The 19,488-nt window shown below is 34.5% G+C and overlaps 1 protein-coding gene across 3 annotated transcripts in view; it reads left to right on the top strand.

The window, feature by feature from the left end:
• Positions 1–18,892, top strand: part of Akap11 (A-kinase anchoring protein 11) — a 49,916-nt gene extending 31,024 nt beyond the window's left edge. Inside the window, exons 8-12 of one of the 3 annotated variants that reach the window (XM_005007060.4) lie at positions 3,409–3,564; positions 7,431–7,517; positions 8,266–8,312; positions 11,236–11,396; positions 15,025–18,892. In XM_005007060.4, coding sequence (XP_005007117.1) covers positions 3,409–3,564; positions 7,431–7,517; positions 8,266–8,312; positions 11,236–11,396; positions 15,025–15,165 — 592 coding nt within the window. In that variant the 3' untranslated portion in view covers positions 15,166–18,892. The remainder of the gene's footprint in view (positions 1–3,408; positions 3,565–7,430; positions 7,518–8,265; positions 8,313–11,235; positions 11,397–15,024) is intronic. The other 2 variants (XM_003477462.5, XM_013141035.3) reach the window with 2 other exon arrangements.
• The last annotated feature ends 596 nt before the right edge of the window (positions 18,893–19,488 follow it).

A 19,488-nucleotide genomic window follows, 5' to 3' on the forward strand; every position in this document is an offset into this window, starting at 1 on the left:
GCAAGTTACATAATCTCAGGATATAGTGGCAAGTTTTTAAATATCCCTGTCCCAAAACAGGAATAAGGGGATTAAAAAAAAATCACATTAAAACAAGGCTGAAATCCAGCAAGGCAAACATTAAGCCCCATAGCTCCATGTCTAGCATCGGGGACAGAAGAAGGTGATATGGGTTCTTGGGCTTGAGTGATCTTGAACCTTACAGCTGGTTGCAGCTCATCTGCCCTCTCTCGTGGGATGGCTTCTTTCTTGTTGGAAACTTTCCTTGGCAAACATTCTATGTCTCTTGAGTCTCCAAACTCCGCTGTTCTCCACTATGCCTTTATCTTTACTTCCATGGCTTCATCTATTGACCTGTAGGTCTCCTTGGCTGGGCTTTTAAGATTTCCTTTGAAATATGGATGGAAGCCTCTGATCCGATAGCTCTTGCATTTTGCATACCAGTAACACCAGCATTATATGAACAACACCAAGGTCTGCAGTCAGCAGAAGCAATAGCCAGGACCCCTTACACCATGGGTGCAGCTGCCTTTGAGTGTCTCGGTGGTTGAACATAGGCCAATTTTAAGCAGATGTCCAGGGACTTTGTTCTGATAAAATACTGACTTTTTAATTCCCTTGAGTGGGCAGTAGGTAAGAGCTTGTTGATCACTGAGATGCCCTTAAGCAGCATCTTTCTTATTCCTGGTACAAAGTACTTGGTTTCTTTTAAATGGTGCCGATCTTTTTAGCAGTCACACCTTTGGCCCAAGTTTTACAGACTTGTCTGGGCATAAATTAAATTTTTTCCAATTTTTCTGCTCTGATTTTTGCCCCTGATTCACATTATAACCTGGCTAAAAGTAGCCAGCAGTATTGTGCTACAGCTTGACTGTTGGGCTGTCTTGGACATTTTCTCTACCAGATTAGTCACATCCTTAATTTCTTCTCTTGCAAAGTCTCAGGACATGGGAAAAATGTAGACAAATTTTCTGCATAAGTGTAACATACATGTCCTCTAGTCCAAATTCCAGTGGAAGCCTTGTTCCCAGCTGAAACCTCCTGAGCCTGGCTTTTCCTCTGTGCATTTTTACCAGTATTCTGATCTTCTGAGTTCTGCCCAGAATTACCCATCAGGCTCTGCTTACTGCATTCTAAGGCTTCCCTTGCCCACATCTCCAAACCTTTCCAGACTCCTCCAGGAAACTAGTTCGCTATGTTGAGGCACGGTTATCACAGTGACACCAGTTCTCTGTTACCAGGTTTCTCTAGCTGGAAAACTTTTTCCTGTTACTGGATACAATACCAACATCTTCAATTTGAAGCAAAAAAGGTTGAGTTTGGCTCACCGTCTCAGAAGAGTCAGTCCATAGTTCACTGGCTCCAAGGCAAAAAAGTCATGGCAGGTCATGGCAGAACAAAGCTGCTCAGTTCACGGAGGCCAGGAAGCAGTGCAGGGAAACAGTGTCGGAGAGGAAAGACCCAGGGTCCATATTTAGTACCCAAGGTCATGCCTCCATGTGTTCCAGTACACCCAAAAGTGTGCTTTACTAATCTGCTAAGTGTTTTTTAATCCAGTAAAGTAGACATATCAAGTAAGAGTTGAGTTTGGTATATATAGTTTACTGTTTCACACTTTCAGTTTCTGAAATAAAAATTGTCTTTCAGAAGAAGAGAGATTTGGTCAAATGGATTATTCTATGAGATGTTTGGATTATTTCACTAATGTCCCTTTTCTCATAAAAGTTGGTTTATGAAGCTAACCATAAATACATCGCAAAGTTGTAGTATTCACTGGGTTTGTAACTGAATGTCAGATCGAAAACTATATGACGGTGTTTTTTAAGAAGAACAAACTGTCTAGGACAGTTATGGCAAACCTATGGACGAGTGCTCAAACTCTAACCCAAAACCAACTTATTTATTGCAAAATGCCAGTACTGCAATTAGACCTGAAAACTGAGGTTTTATTAGAAAATATCTTTTGTTTTAAAAGAAAAACATTATGACATGCATGCTATAGTTTTGTCACCATGGGAGGTAGGCTATATTCTTAAGCTGTTCCTTCCAAAATCACCTAGTAGTCTGCTCTGGACCTCATCCTGTTGGTCATTTTCTTTATAGTGTGGCATATAAGAGGAAAAGTGTTCAAAAAGAAGAAAGTATTGTTCAGCACTTACGTTTAATGCCCATCCTCAAACTGCCTTACACAGTTCATGTTGGGATATCTTAAATATAAAATGAGAAATGCCTATAAAAGAACGGCAGCCTCTTGGACTCTTCTAGATACTGGGGATGTAGATGAATAGAAAACAAGCAAAAAGCTATGTTCTCTTGGAGCTTGTGTTAGGGTGAAGTAAGACAGACACTAGATAAGTAAAGTGGATTTTCTGTCCCTTAATGCCAAGTGCCTTGGAAAACACAAGGGACTTGGAGAATGCTAATGCGGTTGAGTGTGGCCACGGTTTGTAGGTTTGAATAGGTAGCAGTGGAGGCAATGCTGGCAAAGTAATGTTTGAGCCAAGAGCCAAAGGTGGCCATGTAGGGATCAGAGGGATACAGATTCCAGGTGAAGGCGGAGGACTACGTATTGGCCGAACAACAGAGAGGTCTGTACTGCTGAAGTGGAGCCAACCTGGGAAAATGGTAGGTGATAAAGTAGTAGCCACTGAATCAGGACCAGCCAGTGTGTTTTAAGAACTTGGGCTCTAATTTTTTTTTTTTTTGGTGTCAGGGATAGAACTCACAACCTTGTGCTTACTAGGCAAGCGCTTGAGCCACTGAGCTAAATCCCTGGCCCTTGGGCTCTAATTCTAATCAGTGAGAAGCCATTGGAAGATTTTGATCAGAAGATTTACATCTTAAAAACATTACTTAATTACTTTGTTGAAAATAATGTGTAAAAAGGGCACTTACAGTAGATGAGCAATGAATATACTTTTCTGTAATAAAGGAACAAATATATAAGTGTCTATTCATTAGAGAAAGAGTGAAAAAGAGTTGTGATTAATGCTCAGAATCCTGAAGAGATTTGGTTAATTTTCAGTACAGTCCTGATTGACACAGCTAGAATTTTCATTCTTAAAGCCAGAAAGAGCTCCTTTCCTACAGATACGAGTATTGTTTTACGAAGCAGATGATTAAGCTTTGAACAGTATTTCCTTAAAATATCTCAGTTGAAATTGTGAACTGTTTTAAACACAATTTAATAAATGATGCAGTAGGGATGGATCTATAGTAGACTGTTGGGTACCTCTGCTAGCTTTGAAATTAATATGGTCTCAGTATTAGCAGATACAATAAAGGGTTTGAGAGACCACTGACCTATGAATACAACTTTTGTTTTGTCATCTTTATCAACTCTGTAGTCAAATAATTCAGAATCTGTGATGCTTCCAGTATGATTTATTTTTATTTATTTTTTCTTAGTTCAAAGGAAATAGAAGACGCTCAGTCCTCTGAGTCGCTTGGTAGCCAGCAGATGAATCTCAGTATTGGTGAGGACAGCACTGGCAGCTGGTCCAATTTAAGTTTTGAGGATGAACACCAAGATGAAAGCAGCAGTTTTCACCACCTCAGTGAAAGGTAACTGCAGCTAATTCTGTAGTTTAGGTCTTGAGACCTCAGAAATGAGCTGTAAATTTACTTTGATTGTATTTAAAAATCCTAAATTTTGGAAATCAAAGTGTATTTTACATACAATGTTTTTTTTAGCTTGGACACTTATTTAATGCAGTAGTTAACTGAGCTCATTTTCTTTGGGTGTACCAATAACTGATTTGAGAAATAGTATAGACTTTTTTTTTCATCTTCTAAGCCTTTTCTAAAGTTTTCAGGAACATGTTTGTAGAAACTTTAGAGGGGACTTTTTTTGTTTTCATTTGAGGATAGAAAAAAGGACAGGGATCAAAATAGCCATATGATTCTTGATGATAATTAAAATACAATTTTTTGGAGGGAAAGGAAAGGGCCCCTTGTATTAGTGTTAGAAACAAAATACACTGGAGCATTTATATGTGCTTGAAAGATTTAAAAGTACATAAATCAAAGTTACTATAAAAATATGGGGTTTTTTTTATACCAGAAGACATTTACCTCACATGCAACCTTTCTTAGTTCACTTTGTTCATAACAATATCTTTGAAATATTTTATTAATTATACAAAGTATTTATTTCTCATATTATCCCAAACTAAAGACATTCATGACTGACCTATAAATTCCCATAAAATTTTTTATCCACTTGAGCTGATAATTGAAAGTAGTAGATATTATCCATCGCTTTAGGGAGGGTAAGGAGTTCTCAGCATACTTGAGGTTTGAGATGTAAATGGAAAAGATCCCATAAGCCTTCCGCTGAACTGAGCCCTTGGAATTGGGTCACAGGGAGAGAGAAGAAGACTGTTGGAAGGGGGATGAGGACCTTCTGCCTTCCACCTTCCACCTAGAGAATGTTTGCTTGATGCTTGGATTAACCAGTATTAATATTTTTATAAAGTACATGTTTTGTCATAATTTGCTATAATGCTTAGAAAAATGCTAGCATTTCTTAAAATCTAGATTCAAAAAATAGTCTTTAAAAGTGGTAGAAGCAAATGGGGCCATGTCACAGATTACAATTTGTTTTGGTCCTTTTCCATAATTTCATCTAGAATACAGTATTAATATGTAATTTTTCTTTCTCTCATCTTTGAGAAACGTAAGCTTCTGGGGTTTCAGTGAGAGGTGACATTGTTGCGTAGGAAATCCTGGTATAGAACAGGAGAACTGTGGTAGAAGCCAGCGGTCCTAAAAGGACTTGTAGTCAGTTGAGCACCCTCCAGAGGTCTAACTTATTTAGTAAGAATAATAGAATAATGTATCAGACTCTGTCTTTCATTCTCTTCTCAGCATTTTTTTTTTTAAAGGGAGATTTATTATTTTTATTTAAAAAGAAAAAAGAAGCATTTTTAAACAGTATTAAAAACTATTTATCTGTGAATAACTTAAAAACAAAGCTGAAAAATAATCCTGTTAACAAAACCAAGATCAAGGCAGGCTGAGACTAAAATGATTACACTTAATATGAATAAATGCCTTTAGGTTGTAAAGCTGGCTTGATGGCTTCTTGTCAGAAAAATAGGGGAACTACCATTGCTATGTGGGTTAAGGTTCAAGCACAAAGAACAAGATAGGTCTATCCTAAGTTGGCAGGACAGTTGCTGAACATATGGTTCCCTGGACCTCACATCCAGAGGTCGATTCAGTAAGTCAGTGGAAGGCCTTGAAGATGCTTTCGTAATTTTAGTGTAGGTGCTTTGGAGGGCACAATTAAGATAGATTGTTTTAAATATTAGATCTTTTGGTGACATTTGCTGTAAGTACTGTTCCTTTCTGGTAAAGGGATCGAGATGAGAGATAATACCTTGCACTTTCACTCTAAGGAATTTAAGTAGATGACAATTTTTAAAAATGATTTCAGATTTTCACAGTACTATATAATTATTTGATCAGAAAGATAATGGCCTGTGAATGTTAATATGTTAAAAATATTTCAAATGGTTTATGAATCTCTAAAGAGATGGGGCCAGACTTGTAGAACTCTTGAGATAATTCTTATGAGCTGTGTCAGGGTTGATAGTAATCTTCATATGGCTGACAGCCAACATAAACAATTTTAGTATTTGACCACCACTAATTTCAAGATACAGGTATTCCTATTCTAGACACGGAGAATATGAAAAGCATAAAATGATGGAAGCAGAACAGTGTTTCAAGATGAAGTAGGAAGTTTATTAGTCAAGAAATTAAGATTTTTAAAGAAATTCAGTTAATATAGGGTGATCATATGTTTCAGTTTATTCAGGATAGTGCTAATTTACTTATGGTATTCTGGTGTAATTATTAGTTGTGACTCCTTTTCAATTTGAAAAGTACCCAAGTTATATGAAAAATTACATGGTCACTCTAGTTAGAAGTCGTATTTTATAAATAACTTTAATCTTTAAATCTGACCCATTTTTAGGTGCATAAAGGAAGAGGGAATGAGGTTAGGGAATTCAAAATTTTAGTCTTTATGTTGTTTAGCTGTTCTTTTTGTGATTCAACTAATAATTAGGTGATGGATTTCTGTTATTAATGCAGGACTCACTATTAGGACATAGGTAAGATTTCAACTTTGTGATTTTTGTTTAGATAACTAGTTTATTAATAAAATAACTACAGTTATTTTTGAGATTATCATTTTCCTATTTCTCTTTGGCTGATAGCTGTCTTATCATTCTGTATTTCTGTATTTTCTCATTTTTGGTTTGTCTGACCACACTACATTAAAACTCTGGTTGTTTTAATGGTTTTGTAATTTAGCTATATTTGGTTGAACTTACATTGAAAAAAACTTCAATTTTATATTTTATTCTCTATTACATTATTGGTTTTGGCAGTTTAATAGTGTTACAGTCAATACGGAATGTGAATTATTTGAGATTTCTTGGAAACTATTTAGAATTTTAGTCATCTTTTGTTTTGGTAACCTGTCAACACTTACTGGTATACATGAAATAATTCTAATTCATGTTTTGGAACCAAAATTTTAGTTTGTATAAATATTAGTTTTTATAGTTACCTCGCCTGACACTGGGAAATATAGCTGCTTATCACTGCAAACTAATGGCTTACTAATTATTTTAATAATTAAGAATGATTAGAATCTTTAAAAATTGCATGTTAAAAGTTTTACTCTGAAAAATCGTATTCGTTTGTGAACAGGGTTGCTTTTTTAAAGTAGTTGCTTTGCTGTAGTTGTACAGTGTGGTTGCTTTCTCTCCCTTTGGTGAGGTGATGTGAGAAGTTATATGTGTGACTTTAGTGACTCACTGACAAGCCTTGGTTATTTCAGCTCTATTCTGAAGAGAGTGACTGCTATTTTCTACCTACCAAGTCATCCATAATCTATGAAATAAAGGTAGTTGGCATAATAAGAATATTTTAAAAATCAAAAGCAAAACTTGAGTCTGTGTTCAGTATACCCACTGGATTTCCTCCATACTGCTCACCCGATCCTATCCCTGTTTCGCACTACTTAAAAACTTGGGAGCGTCTTAAAGTATATTTTCCTTTTTAAATTTGATTCAAAATGAAACCTTTCTACAAATTATATCCTAAAATTTGCCATAAGTTGTTAATTTCATCATAAATTTATTGTGTCCTAAAAATCAGTTTTCTTAATACTCAAAGTAAATGTTACTTTAGAATAATTTTCATAATGTATTGAGAGAGGAAGAAATTCCCCAGCCTCTGTGCAAAGCAAGTGCTCTTTAAAGAGCTTCAGTGATGGTCTCATCCCCTCCCTGGATGCCCCATTATGGCAGCTTCAGAATTTGCAGTAACCCAGGACAGAAGCTGGTCCCAGGAAAACGAAGGTGGTTTTGCTAATCATTTTCTAGTTCAGCTCTGTTCTTTTTTTCCTCCAGCAGTAGTGGTAACAGCAGTAGCTGGAGCAGTCTTGGTTTAGAAGGAGATTTGTATGAGGACAATTTATCCTTTCCAGCATCAGACAGGTTGGTCCAGCCTGGAAGGTTAAAAGCTGATGAGTCTTTCACCACTAATGCATGATGTCATATCCTAAGAGAATGTGGGTTACAGTGCCAGTATGCATCAACCTGCTTTTCTTCTGTATTTTGACATGATTCTGCTTGTTAAATTTACATCTAATGGAAAAATTCAACTATGCTAAGGTCTGACTGACATCTAATTGACTGTTATGCATGGGTTGCTCTGCTTGCTATTTTCATTCTTCCAATTATTATTTCATTAAAAGAGCTTGCTTCCTACAGGATTTCTGTTGTTTTTTATTTTATTTTGTTTTTGTGTGCAGCTTTGTTTTATATATAAGAAAGTATAGAAAAGTATTTTCAACTGTGTTTAAAAAGAAGTGGCATCTTCAGAAGCATTAATGTTTCATTATCCATTACGTTCTTTGATACTCAAATGTTTTATTATCTGAAGTCAAATTACAACAGTTCAGCCTTAAATTATTTGAAATTGAATTGTATAAGAAATCCCTTGGCTGTGAACACAGTGAGGCAGGACTTCCTGGTGACTGGTAGCTCGCCATCATTTGCAATGCAGCTTTTAACATGAAATGATGTGAGAAGCAAAGCTTCCTTCTTACTGTCATTTCTCCCCTGTCTTAATGTCATGTCACATTGTAACATTCATTTCTTAACTACATTTTAAAGGAGTTTTAATACATTATTAATTGAGCTCTTTTGTTTTTTAAAAACTACTTCTATTTTCTTCAAAAAGTGATGAATCGGATGATAAAGATGAAGAGCATGAGGACGATGTGGGACGTAAGTGACAATTTGTTTTCCGAGGGTTTGTTGTTACTGTAAGGGTCTCGGGAATAATCTTTATGGTTTCTATTTGTACGTTTTGTCAGGTTTGTAGTGTAAGACATCGCAAATCAGGGTATTCCTACTGTATTTTGGGCCAGTTTTACACCCTTTGTTGAGCAGTTTGTGTTAATTGCCGTACTATTGAGGTGCTCATTAGTGTAAGGACTAAGACATTTTTTTATTTTATTATTTATTAATTTATTTGTCTTTTTTGAGACAAGGTCTCACTGTGCAGTTCAGGCTGGCCTTGAATTCACTTTGTAGCCCAGGCTGGTCTACAGTTATCCTCCTGCCTTAGCCTCCCAACCTGGGATTACAGGCATGTGCCACCATGCCTGGCTAAGACTAAAATATTTTAAAAGAATTATTCAGTTATTTGAGAAATGTTTACTTCTTTTATAATCATATTTTAAAAATATAAAATATATCCTTATGTTATAAGATATAATTTATTATAATTACAGCATGTTACTCTCATAATATTTTCCTTCCAATCTGGTAACTTTTAAAGTTAGTTTTTCATATTATCACACTGCACAAATCAGTAAGTGAAAATGAAAAGGGTTTTTAAAATCCTTCCACAGTCTTCCCTCCTCCAACTCCAGCCAAGAGTCATGCATGTACTTATTTGAAGAAAATATTCAAAATTTCCTTTAATGAACATAGTTCTAAATAGGTCACCACTAGGTATCATTGTTCAGTTTTAGACCATGGTTTGTAATCCTTAGTTCATATATTAGAATATCTAATGAGTCCAGAAACTTTTCACATTGAAGCTGAGTTGTAATTATATTCAGATACTGGTTGAGTTTTTCCTTAATTATAAAAATGCTAGTAACATCTGTAGAGTAACACATGTAAATTAAAAAAAAATATTTACACTGTTCAAGATACTTGATTCAGAAGCAATGAAGTTTTGGGTTGTTTTTCAGAAGTAGGCAAGCTGAGAAAATACTGAGGAGAATTTCTTGAAAAATGCTTTATGACACCTCAGTTTATTAACCGTTTGTACTTCCTTATTTAGGGAAGTCATGTATCAATTTTAAACTGCAATATTTAACTTAAGATAAAATGTTCTTGTGTCTTACGTCTTTGTAAGTAAACATTGTGTATAAATCTACCAGGGCTATTTTTCTTATCAAATAGAGTCAGGTTAGAGCAGCAGTTTTAGAATTAGTGATAAGCTAGGTAATGCTTACTTTCTGGGTGTCTTTTTTCTAATTTCCACTAAGAGTGTTGACTTTGTTTAAAAATTGTATACTTTTTCCCATTTCATGTCTGTGAGCGAAGCTATCCCAGATACTACCGTGGTACCAGTGCATGTGATAAGTGTTTCTCTAATGAACTAATAATTGTTACTTTAACTTACTTTACTGAGGAATGATTAAGAGAAAAGAAGATGCAAGTTAATACAAATAAGAAATTCATTTACAAAATTTCATTTTGACATTAAGCAGGCTGTTCAGAATTTCTTTTCTGAGTAGGTAGGAATCAGGAGATTAATGATATGCATGTATGACATTACTCAACTTTTGAGATTATAGGCATCTCTCATGTAGAAAATAATAGTCAATTTTCATATTTAATTTAAAAGACAGATTGGCTTGGATTTATAGAATAACTAAAGATCGTAGAAGTCTTTTTTACCGTTGGTCAGTCTCCTCTCTAAAGAGAGCTATTTTGAAAAAAATTAAAATAAAGAGAGCTATTGGAAATTTTCTCAGACCATCAATCAGCAACCCCAACTAGGAAAGCCCAGCAATACAGAGAAGTGCTAGGTGACTTCCAACCACATGAACTTTGTAAGATTTATAAAATGACTAAGACCTTGTCTTATACCATAGTGTACTTGATCTGCTTTTGATTGAGTTACTGGAGAAAAGAAAGGAAAGAGCAATAAATTTAGTTCTAGACACTAACATAGACCAGTTTTTTAAAGTTAAACATTAAGGACCAGCACAGAATGATTAGTAGTGATTTAGAGTATTTAGCAAAAAACCAGGGATATCCATCACCAACATTTCCATTACTAGTGAGTATTGACTGGCATGAAGTCTGCCAGTGTGCCCTTTATTGTAGGGTATGGAGAGTTCCAGGCCCAGCAATCAGTATTGCCCAGTATTTAACACTCTCAGAAGGAATGTTAAATATGTAATATTGGCCTCTAGGTCATTAGTTTTGCAGTCATCAAGAATACATCCTTCTTTATGTTGAAAATGAATTGTTGTTAATTATAAAATAAACTTGAGAACAGCATCCTTTTTATATTAGAGTCATACTAGAGAATTCCCTGGTCTGGCTTTTGAGATACAAGTAGTTATGTATTTTTCCTGTTTTACTTGAAGAATGAGAAGAGCACAGAGCTATATACTGTGTTCATAGCTTGTCTTAGTCAAATCCCACTGTAAGACTCTTGGTGTGCTTCATAGCTCATAGAATACTTGTGAAGGTTAAAGGAATTTTTTTATATAAAAAAGCCTAAAACAATATTATACAAACAATTGTATAATATATGTTATATAATTGTTTACTTCTTTGCTTTATTTGAATATATATTCGTGTATTTAATTTTTATTTTGATTTCAATGATAGTTTTATATTCTTTCCTTTTCCTTGTGGGTCCTAATTTGACCCAAATTATGGCATTAGTAGTATTTGAATTCAGTACATTAAAATACTATTTTACATTTGTACAAGTGATCCAAGTTAATCCTTGTTTGAGCATTTTTTTTCTCTTTTGAAGGAATGTTTTAGTTGATGTTATGATATGTCAAAAAATTTGTTGGAATTTATGACATGGAAAAACTATATATATGTACTTGGAAATCAGTATTAAGAATTGAATTAAATTTTATTTCATGTTGTTTACATTTATTAGATTTGGAGGGAGATGAAAAGACTTTGCTGATTACGAATATTGACTTGGAGCCATGTACAGTAGATCCCCAGTTAAGGATTATTCTTCAGTGGCTCATTGCTTCTGAAGCTGAAGTTACAGAACTTTATTTTCATGATTCTGCAAAGAAGGAATTTATATTAGTAAGTACCCGCCTGATGGAGTGGTTATGAGGGTATATTTAACAGTATGTAATATTCTTGTTAGATTGCTGGTTTAATAAGATGCCTGTTGAAAGCAGAATGGTCTGTGGGTCCAACAGTTTGGGTTCAGATGCCAGCTCTGCCACCCCCCAGCAGTAAAATCGTGGGCAAGTTGACCAGTCAAAGTCTTAGTTTCTTTAGTTGCACTATTGAAATATGAGCATAGAATTTATAGGATTTGTGAAGATCCAATTTAATACTATAAAAATGAAAATGTGTAATGGTTGGCATATACCTAGATTTCATTAATAAATATTTTATCGTTCTTATGAAAAGATCAAGTTATTCTCTAGTTGATTCATAATTGTACTTAATAATTAATATGGGTCTTTAATATTAGCTCCATGCATATGAGAAGTTGGCATAATCAAAAGCCAATGAAAGTAGAAGATACTTTTACTGAGCATTTAGTGTGGTCCAAATACTTTGTTAGTCTAGTAAGTTTACTGTCTTAAGAGTTTTTGTCCTCTTTTTTTGTCCTTATGAAAACTTTACTTTTATCATAGGGTATAAAGTAGTCCAATGAATAAACAAATACATATTGTTCAATAGTGAAAATAAATTCAAGTTACTCTCATTTTCTGGTTCAGAATTTATGAAGATGTTGAAAGGAGTACATATGAGATTGTATAATTGAAATTTTTTGGTCATTTTAATTTAAATTTTTAGTTTACATAAATTAGTTATTTCATTTTACATAAATTACGTTTTTTAATTTACATAAATTTTGATTTGAAGTAAAAGGAGAAAATAAGACAGAAAGGGATGCTCAGGAAATGAATTCTCAAAAGGCAAGAATGAGTAGGGGAATTGTTAGAACTGACCTTTGGGAGCCAAACATTTTCCAGAGTCACTTTCAGGTAAACTGAGGCCTGCAAGAAGGCTTTTTGTGGAGCTGTGAGTTAAATAATAGTTGTCACCATGTCATGCAGCCTGGGTCTTTGCCTGATTATTGAGTGAAATGGGATGCTTAAATGTGGATGACAATGCCTTCTTACGTTTACTGTTTATTTTAAATAATGATATTTGTTGCCCATGCCTGGTTAGAACCCCACAGGACTGCTTGGAAGCTATGAACAGCTAATGTGCAGTACGGTATATTTTTAGTGATAATGAAGATAATAGAAATAACTTTTTTTTTGTCTTTCTGGATAATATACTATTAATTTTGGTAGTTTCATTGTTAAATAAAATAAATAAGCATTATTACCATAATCATAAATAGATGAGAGATAATTGTATAGAAACCAGAAAATACAAAAGTATACCTACATAAATGAAAAAAGACAAAAATATATAAAAATTAAGGACTTTGGTATTCCAAAGGATACTATCAAAAAAGTGAAAAGGTAACCTACAGAGCAGATGGAAATGCAAATTGTTTATCTGGTAAGGATCTTACACATAGTATATATAAAGAGCTCCTACAATTTAACAATAAAAATGTAAAAAATCTGATTAAAAAATGGGCAGAGAATCTGAATCATTGTTATGGCTCTTCCAAAGAAAACAGATAGCAAATAAGTACGTGAAAAGGTGTTCAACATCATTAGCCATATATAAATCAAAACTACTGAGTTTCACACCCACTAGGATAACTTTAATCTGAAAGGTGGTAAGTGTTAGCAAGGATGTGGAGAAACTGAATTTGTTCTGTTGCCGGTAAGCCTGAATGGATGCAGCGACTTTGGAAAACAAGCTGACAGTTCTTCAAAAACTAGTATGATATCTAGCATTTCCAATGCTTGATGCATTCGAGAGAAAGGAAGGTGTGTCCACACAAAAGCTGGCTCACAAATGTTGATGGCAGCATCATTCCTAATAGGTAAACAGTGGGAGCACCCCACATGTCATCAGCTGATGAGTGAGTAAAATGTCATATATCCGTGCAGTGGAGCTTTGTCAATACAGATAAGGAAGTATAGTAGTACCGGGGTTCATAAACTTACTTCTTTTCACAGTTCTAGTCACAAACCAAATTGGATGAGAACCAAATCAGATTTATTCATAAGGTCAGCATAGAACCTAACCAGTGAAGTTAGTTCAGTTCTCATCCAAATCAATACATGACCAGAACTGTGGAAAAAATTAAGTTCATGAACCAAGGTACCACTGTACTAACACGTCCTAACCCAGCTTAAAATAATTAGCTAAGCAAAAGAAGATCATAAAAGATCACACATATGAGTCCATCTATGTGAGCTGATCAAAATCGACAAATCTACAGACACCAAAAAGTTGCCTAGAATCGAGGAGTTTGATTGCTGATTGGGTAGGACTTTTCTTCGGTGTGATAAGGGAATGTATTCTGATATCAATTGTGATGTTAGGTGCATTCAACTTGGATAGAATACGAAAAGTCATTGCATGTGCATCGTATCCCAATAAAGCTGTTTTTAAAAATATTAATATTTATAATACTGAAAATTAAGATAGTTTTTCAGAATTTAGCTTTACAGTTCTTTCAAAATTGAACAACTTTTACAGAACTAAGAAAGTAAGTGAAATCATGGCCAATTGGCTGTGGTAGAATTTATTTAAACCCAGTATTTATTTACTTTTTTAGTTGTTTTTTGTTGAAACATTAAAATTTCTTAACTTAGAAAGCCAAGTTTCCATCAAGGCTAGAGAGTTTATTCCAGAAAAAAACCTCACACTGTATATTGTGGGAGGAAAGTCCACATTCTTTTATTTTAAAAAAAATTTTTTTTATTATTTTGAAGGTAGTAAAATACAACAGAACAAGATGGAACAAAGCTAATTTAGACAGTGTAGTGAAATTGGCACAGAACTTCACAGCAGGTTACTGGGATGACAGTAATAGGTGCCATAGTATATCTCGTTATTTTCACAATAGTTGTTCTTTCAGTCATGTATAGCAAAATAAAACTAAATACAGAACATTATAGAAATCATCAAAACAGAGTATTGAATAGAGCAATACCATTAACCAGAATAAAGCAAAACAGTTGTAAAAATATTTGCCTTCAAAGAGATGGTAGAAGCAAATCCCCCTTATTTGCTATATTGCATATGGTCAACCTCCCAAGAGATGCTCAGATCTCTGGTTCCCATTTGCTAACGGCGGGTGTTTGATTCTCAGCCCGAATGCTGGGAGGCTCACTACCGCTTAGCAGGGGGGCAGCTGGTTGCTTGGTTTCCCAGTGCCCTAAGTTTCAACATGGCACAGCCACATCCTTTTATTAAGCTTGATGTTGTCTTCATTATTTCATGTTCCTGATTGAGGGTGTGGCAGATTATTTAATTAGGTGAAGAATTTCCTGTAGTAATTTAGCCTCTGTGCTCCCACTAGACTGCCGATGGATGAGGTCTGTGGAGCAGTCACCAACAGTCACAAAGTGTCATTCTGTGGAGGAGATGTGTTTATAAAGGCAGGAAGGGAAAATGGTTCATTTGGGTAAAGGGATGGTGGTTTAGGGGAGAAGACATTGTTGTACCTGGGAAAGAATATTTAGTTGTGGACAACAGGATTCTGAGTTTTATTTAATGATAAAAAATTGTTAGAAATTTGTTTTCTGTTAATGTTTGATACATTTTTCTTTCTTAGATTTCAAAACGGTTACAAGAGAAAGGATGGAAAGTGGGAGACCTCCTGCAGACTGTGCTTAAATACTATGAAGTGATGGAAAAAACTTCCAGCGAGGAGAGATGCAAGTCACTGTTTGATTGGCTTTTGGAAAATGCATAGAATAAACCCCAAACCAGTATATTTTATTATTTGTTTTGAAAGGGGAAGAAAAAGATATGTTTAGGGTAAATTTGAATAGTAAATATGAACATTTTAGGTGATTTGGGAGGAAAGTACAGCTTTTTAAGTGCTTTCTGTCATCACAAAGTGTATATAGTTCATACTTTTGTAATCCCTGTTAAAATATTATCTTTACCTGTTCTTCTGTGCACATAGGTAGTGTGTGTAACATATGTGTAAAGGAAGGAAGGTCAGTCGGTCAGTTGGTCGGAAGGTCTTTCCATAAGGTTTCTGGGGACATTGTCTGACCACATTTGTTTCGCATCCAAAGAGTCCTGCTTGAAACTGCGGTGGTGGAGAGGGAGGTGGCCCCTGGTAGAGTTATAACCGCTCCTTTGCAAGTGATATCTGACTCATGACTCATCATCGGTAACCAAAAAATAAAATTAAGGTTGGTTGGTTTGCTTTTGGCAAATTTTTAGACTTTTTATCCTGTTTTAAAAAATCAGTTTTGTCATTAGCTCAGCTGCTGACAATTTTTGGTTCCCTCCAAACTGTTTAATTTTTTAGCAGGAATATTATTATTTTAGATTTCTGTAACTACCATGAGTGATAGTTTCTCAGGCCTACTGTCAAATGACATTATTTGCTAATACTACCAATCATTATAGCATGAATGTGTACGTGTGTGTGTGTGTGTGTGTGTATGTGTGTGAGTATGTTTGAATGTGTGTAAAGGAGGACTTTAACCTTGTCATTGGTTTGTTTCCTCTTTTATTTTACTCTTTTCTTAGTTAGAAACCATTGTTAACATTGAAAAGGTGCTTTAAAATAAAATGTCTGTAAGATTATGCAGTAAGCATTATGAATTTACCTAAAAATGAAAATTCAAGTTGAAAAACAATGAAATTTAAAAAGTAATGTTAATTCATAGGAGCCTAATATTTTTCATTGTTAGAATTTTTGAGAAAAATAAAACCCTGCTTATCAAGAATTAGTTAATCTAGAAAAATTGTGACCCTCTTCCCCAAACACAATGTATCTGCAATACTTTGTGAAGTTCTCTGCATGATCTTTCTGGGCTCCACATTTCCTACTCGTTATCTTCAGAAAAGGCAAGGTGACCTGAACAGAAGGACCAAGATTGTGTCTTGGTTTTACATGTGTAGGTATGTATGTGCAACTTATTAATTCTTCCAGTAGTGCATTTTGTAATGTGGGATAAATCAGTTTTTCCTGTAGGCTTTGGTTTTTTTTACTACGTTGTTTCCCTCCAAAAATTATTTTGGAAGCTGCACAAAGTGTAGAAGACATAGCATCTGTCAGGGAATACAGAATCAGGACAATTACAGCAATTTGAATTAGTAGTTGTGGTAGAGAAATATGATTTGTAGTGAAAGATTCAGATTTGCTTTTTAAGAAATACATCAAAATACTTAAATATTTTGAGGTTACACGGCGGGCTTTGGTTTTTCTCAATTTAAGACACAGGTATAGGATGATCCTCAAACATAAAGTTTCCTAAAAGTCCTTCAGGTGTCTTTTGAGGCAAACAAAAGGAAATACATCATGAGGATTGTTTCTGCCTTTAGTTGTTAAGAATTTGAGATGAGGCCGCACTGGATTGGAGTTTAAATGTTAGGACTTGGAATGTTTGCTCTTCTTCGTTGTAAATTAATTGATTAAGGTCAGATTACATTTTTACAAGTAACTATCAAATTGTATTTGGTAATTTGAGTGTAAATATGGATTGGAGCAACAACGAAACTGGGTTCCGAATTTCTTTTAAAGTGACGATATATTTTGTAAAAGTTTCTGTGTTTGAAATGCTTATGTTAATTTATGTTAATGATACAGTCATTTTGAGGTAAAATTTTTGACGTATTCTTACTTTCTTTGCATTTTGCCGGAGCCGTGCTGGGTTCAGAGTTCCATTGTCTCACCACTACCTAGGGAAAAACCAGTCGTGAGGTGTTAGCATGCGTGATGATGACAACAGTGGAACTCCACGTGTGCATCAATTCAGTGCAGGGACATTGAGAAAAATGTTAAATATTGGTATATGTAAAAAGAAACGTGAGTTAAGCTTCCTTGTATAGAGAGAACATTAGAACGATATCTTTTAATCATGTACAGTCTAAATTTAACTTTCTTTAAAGACTCTGATTTCTCCAAAGATGTTATAGATCTGTTTGGTTGCTCAGTCTTGAAAACAGCTGTGTTGCGGGCAGCTCTGTCTTGCTTTACTACAAAGCTGCTTGACATATTTATATTGTAACATCATCATATTGCCATTCTGTACATTTTGGTCTTAATGAAATATGTCTTATTCAAAATTATTAAAATTGTGATATGCAGTGAGCTGAATTCTTTGTTTACCAGTTTGAAATCATTGTGTGATCCACAGAAATAAAGTGAGTGAAACCTCTTAATAAGGGTTTTCACAACATTCTTTCAGTCTAAAATAGGGCAGTTCTTTCATGTTCTTTTCCTAAGCCAAGGTTAAATTAATTTGTATTTTGGGCATTATTAATATAAATTTTGAAAATGCTTCCTCATTTAATAAAAATGAATGATTCATTTATAAATCATGGAAGAAAATGACGGTGTCCTTTGGATGAATGAATGAATATGATTTAGTGGCATTAAACCTTTTAGAGTAACTCAGTGAACAAATGTGATACCTTTATATTTAAAAAACGTTGCACTTACCCTCTCATATATTTGATGTGAATTGACTCATAGTAATTTAATTCTACTTAAGGGTTTTATATTGCTGGTAGGAGAATTTAATTGCTTAAGTAAGGTATGTATAAAATGAAAGATCATTTACCTGTCTCACATTACTACACGTTCCCCAAATGCAAAGTGTAGTTTTTGCTCATCAGAGTCCTGTCTGACGATAACTACTTAATTTCTTAGCTAATATTATTCCACAGTTAGTATCATCAGTTTCCCACCAGTATATCACTTTGCATTTTATGTTTTTCAAAGAAACTTTACACTGAATTTTAAAAATGATGCATCCATACTCAAGGTTTAGGAAAGAGCCTTTGCATTTAAAACCCTGTCCACCTGTTAACTGCACAAGAGAACTAGAGCATCAGTGGGAATTAGAGAAGTTGTACTGTAAAGCGAGATGCGTTTTTTCTCATTTTCAGAAAATCCTGCAGAACATTTAATCCTTTACTGTATTCTTGCTCTGAAGATGCAAATACAGTGTTAGTCACTCTTGTCACTTTAATTAATTTATTTTTATTTTACCATCCATGTACATTCCTTTCATTTAGAGTTGTAGTTCTAGAAGTTCTCATTTGTTATTGTTGTTGTAATGTTTGAATACTGTTTTAATACCAGGTTTTAATATTGCTGAATTTGCTACCTTTGGTTACTTGTGCAGTGTTAAAAAGTAATCCACATTCTTGTTTAATTACCAGGTATATAAAAAGAAGCTTTGAATAATTATAACTGTTTATTTGGCTGTGCTCAGTTATTATGTAAAGATCTTACACCATGTAACAGTAAGTTTTTTGCTCTTCAGTAATTAAATGTTTGCTTACCAAAATAAGAATTTCAGGTTGCACTAAACTTTTGTGTTAGTAGTGGCTTTAAAAAAGTTTTGAAAATTACTTTTGTAATAATTTGCAATTAATTGTTCTTTTACAGTCGTTTAAGCCTGTGATTTCCTCTCCCAACTAAGAATTCTTCAATAAATTTAAGAAATGTATACCTTTGGTTTTCATTCTGTAATGCTTTATTAATTACTCAGTACTGCAAGAGTGCTGTGACAGAAGGCAGGCGAGGCTCTAACACATACACCCCTTCTATAATAGAAGACACACAATCTGGATGCTCATATCTGGGCTTTTGAGAACAGAAGTTAGCAATATGTTTTAATTGGACATCTACTTGCAGGTATCTCTGAATCTTGATATAAGTGACTTAAAAGCCTTTCTGTGCAGTCTGTTTTGGGTTTACGGCACAGTAGAACATTGTGATTGCTGTAGGCATGAGCATGTACATTCTGTGGGTTTGTATAATGACATGTATCCACCATTGTAGAAGCATGTGAGTAGTTTATTTTCTTATCTGACATACTATTAATCCAGAAATTAGAGAACAGGTTTGAAGTTTCCATTAATGTTTTAAAATGCTAGGAAGTAGTAGCGGGCAATAGGAAGACTTAAGTGTAAATACATGGCAGTCACAAAACAGATTGCTGATAAATACTAAGCAAGATTCCATAGACTGATTCTGGAAAGGAGAAACGACTCCAGAGAATGGGAAGTGTGGCAAAGGACATTTGAACTCTTTAACACACAG

The sequence above is a fragment of the Cavia porcellus genome, unplaced genomic scaffold (genome assembly GCF_034190915.1).
Source record: "Cavia porcellus strain 051 isolate PalLab524CR breed Dunkin Hartley unplaced genomic scaffold, mCavPor4.1 scaffold_21, whole genome shotgun sequence".
NCBI classification, from domain to species: domain Eukaryota; kingdom Metazoa; phylum Chordata; class Mammalia; order Rodentia; family Caviidae; genus Cavia; species Cavia porcellus.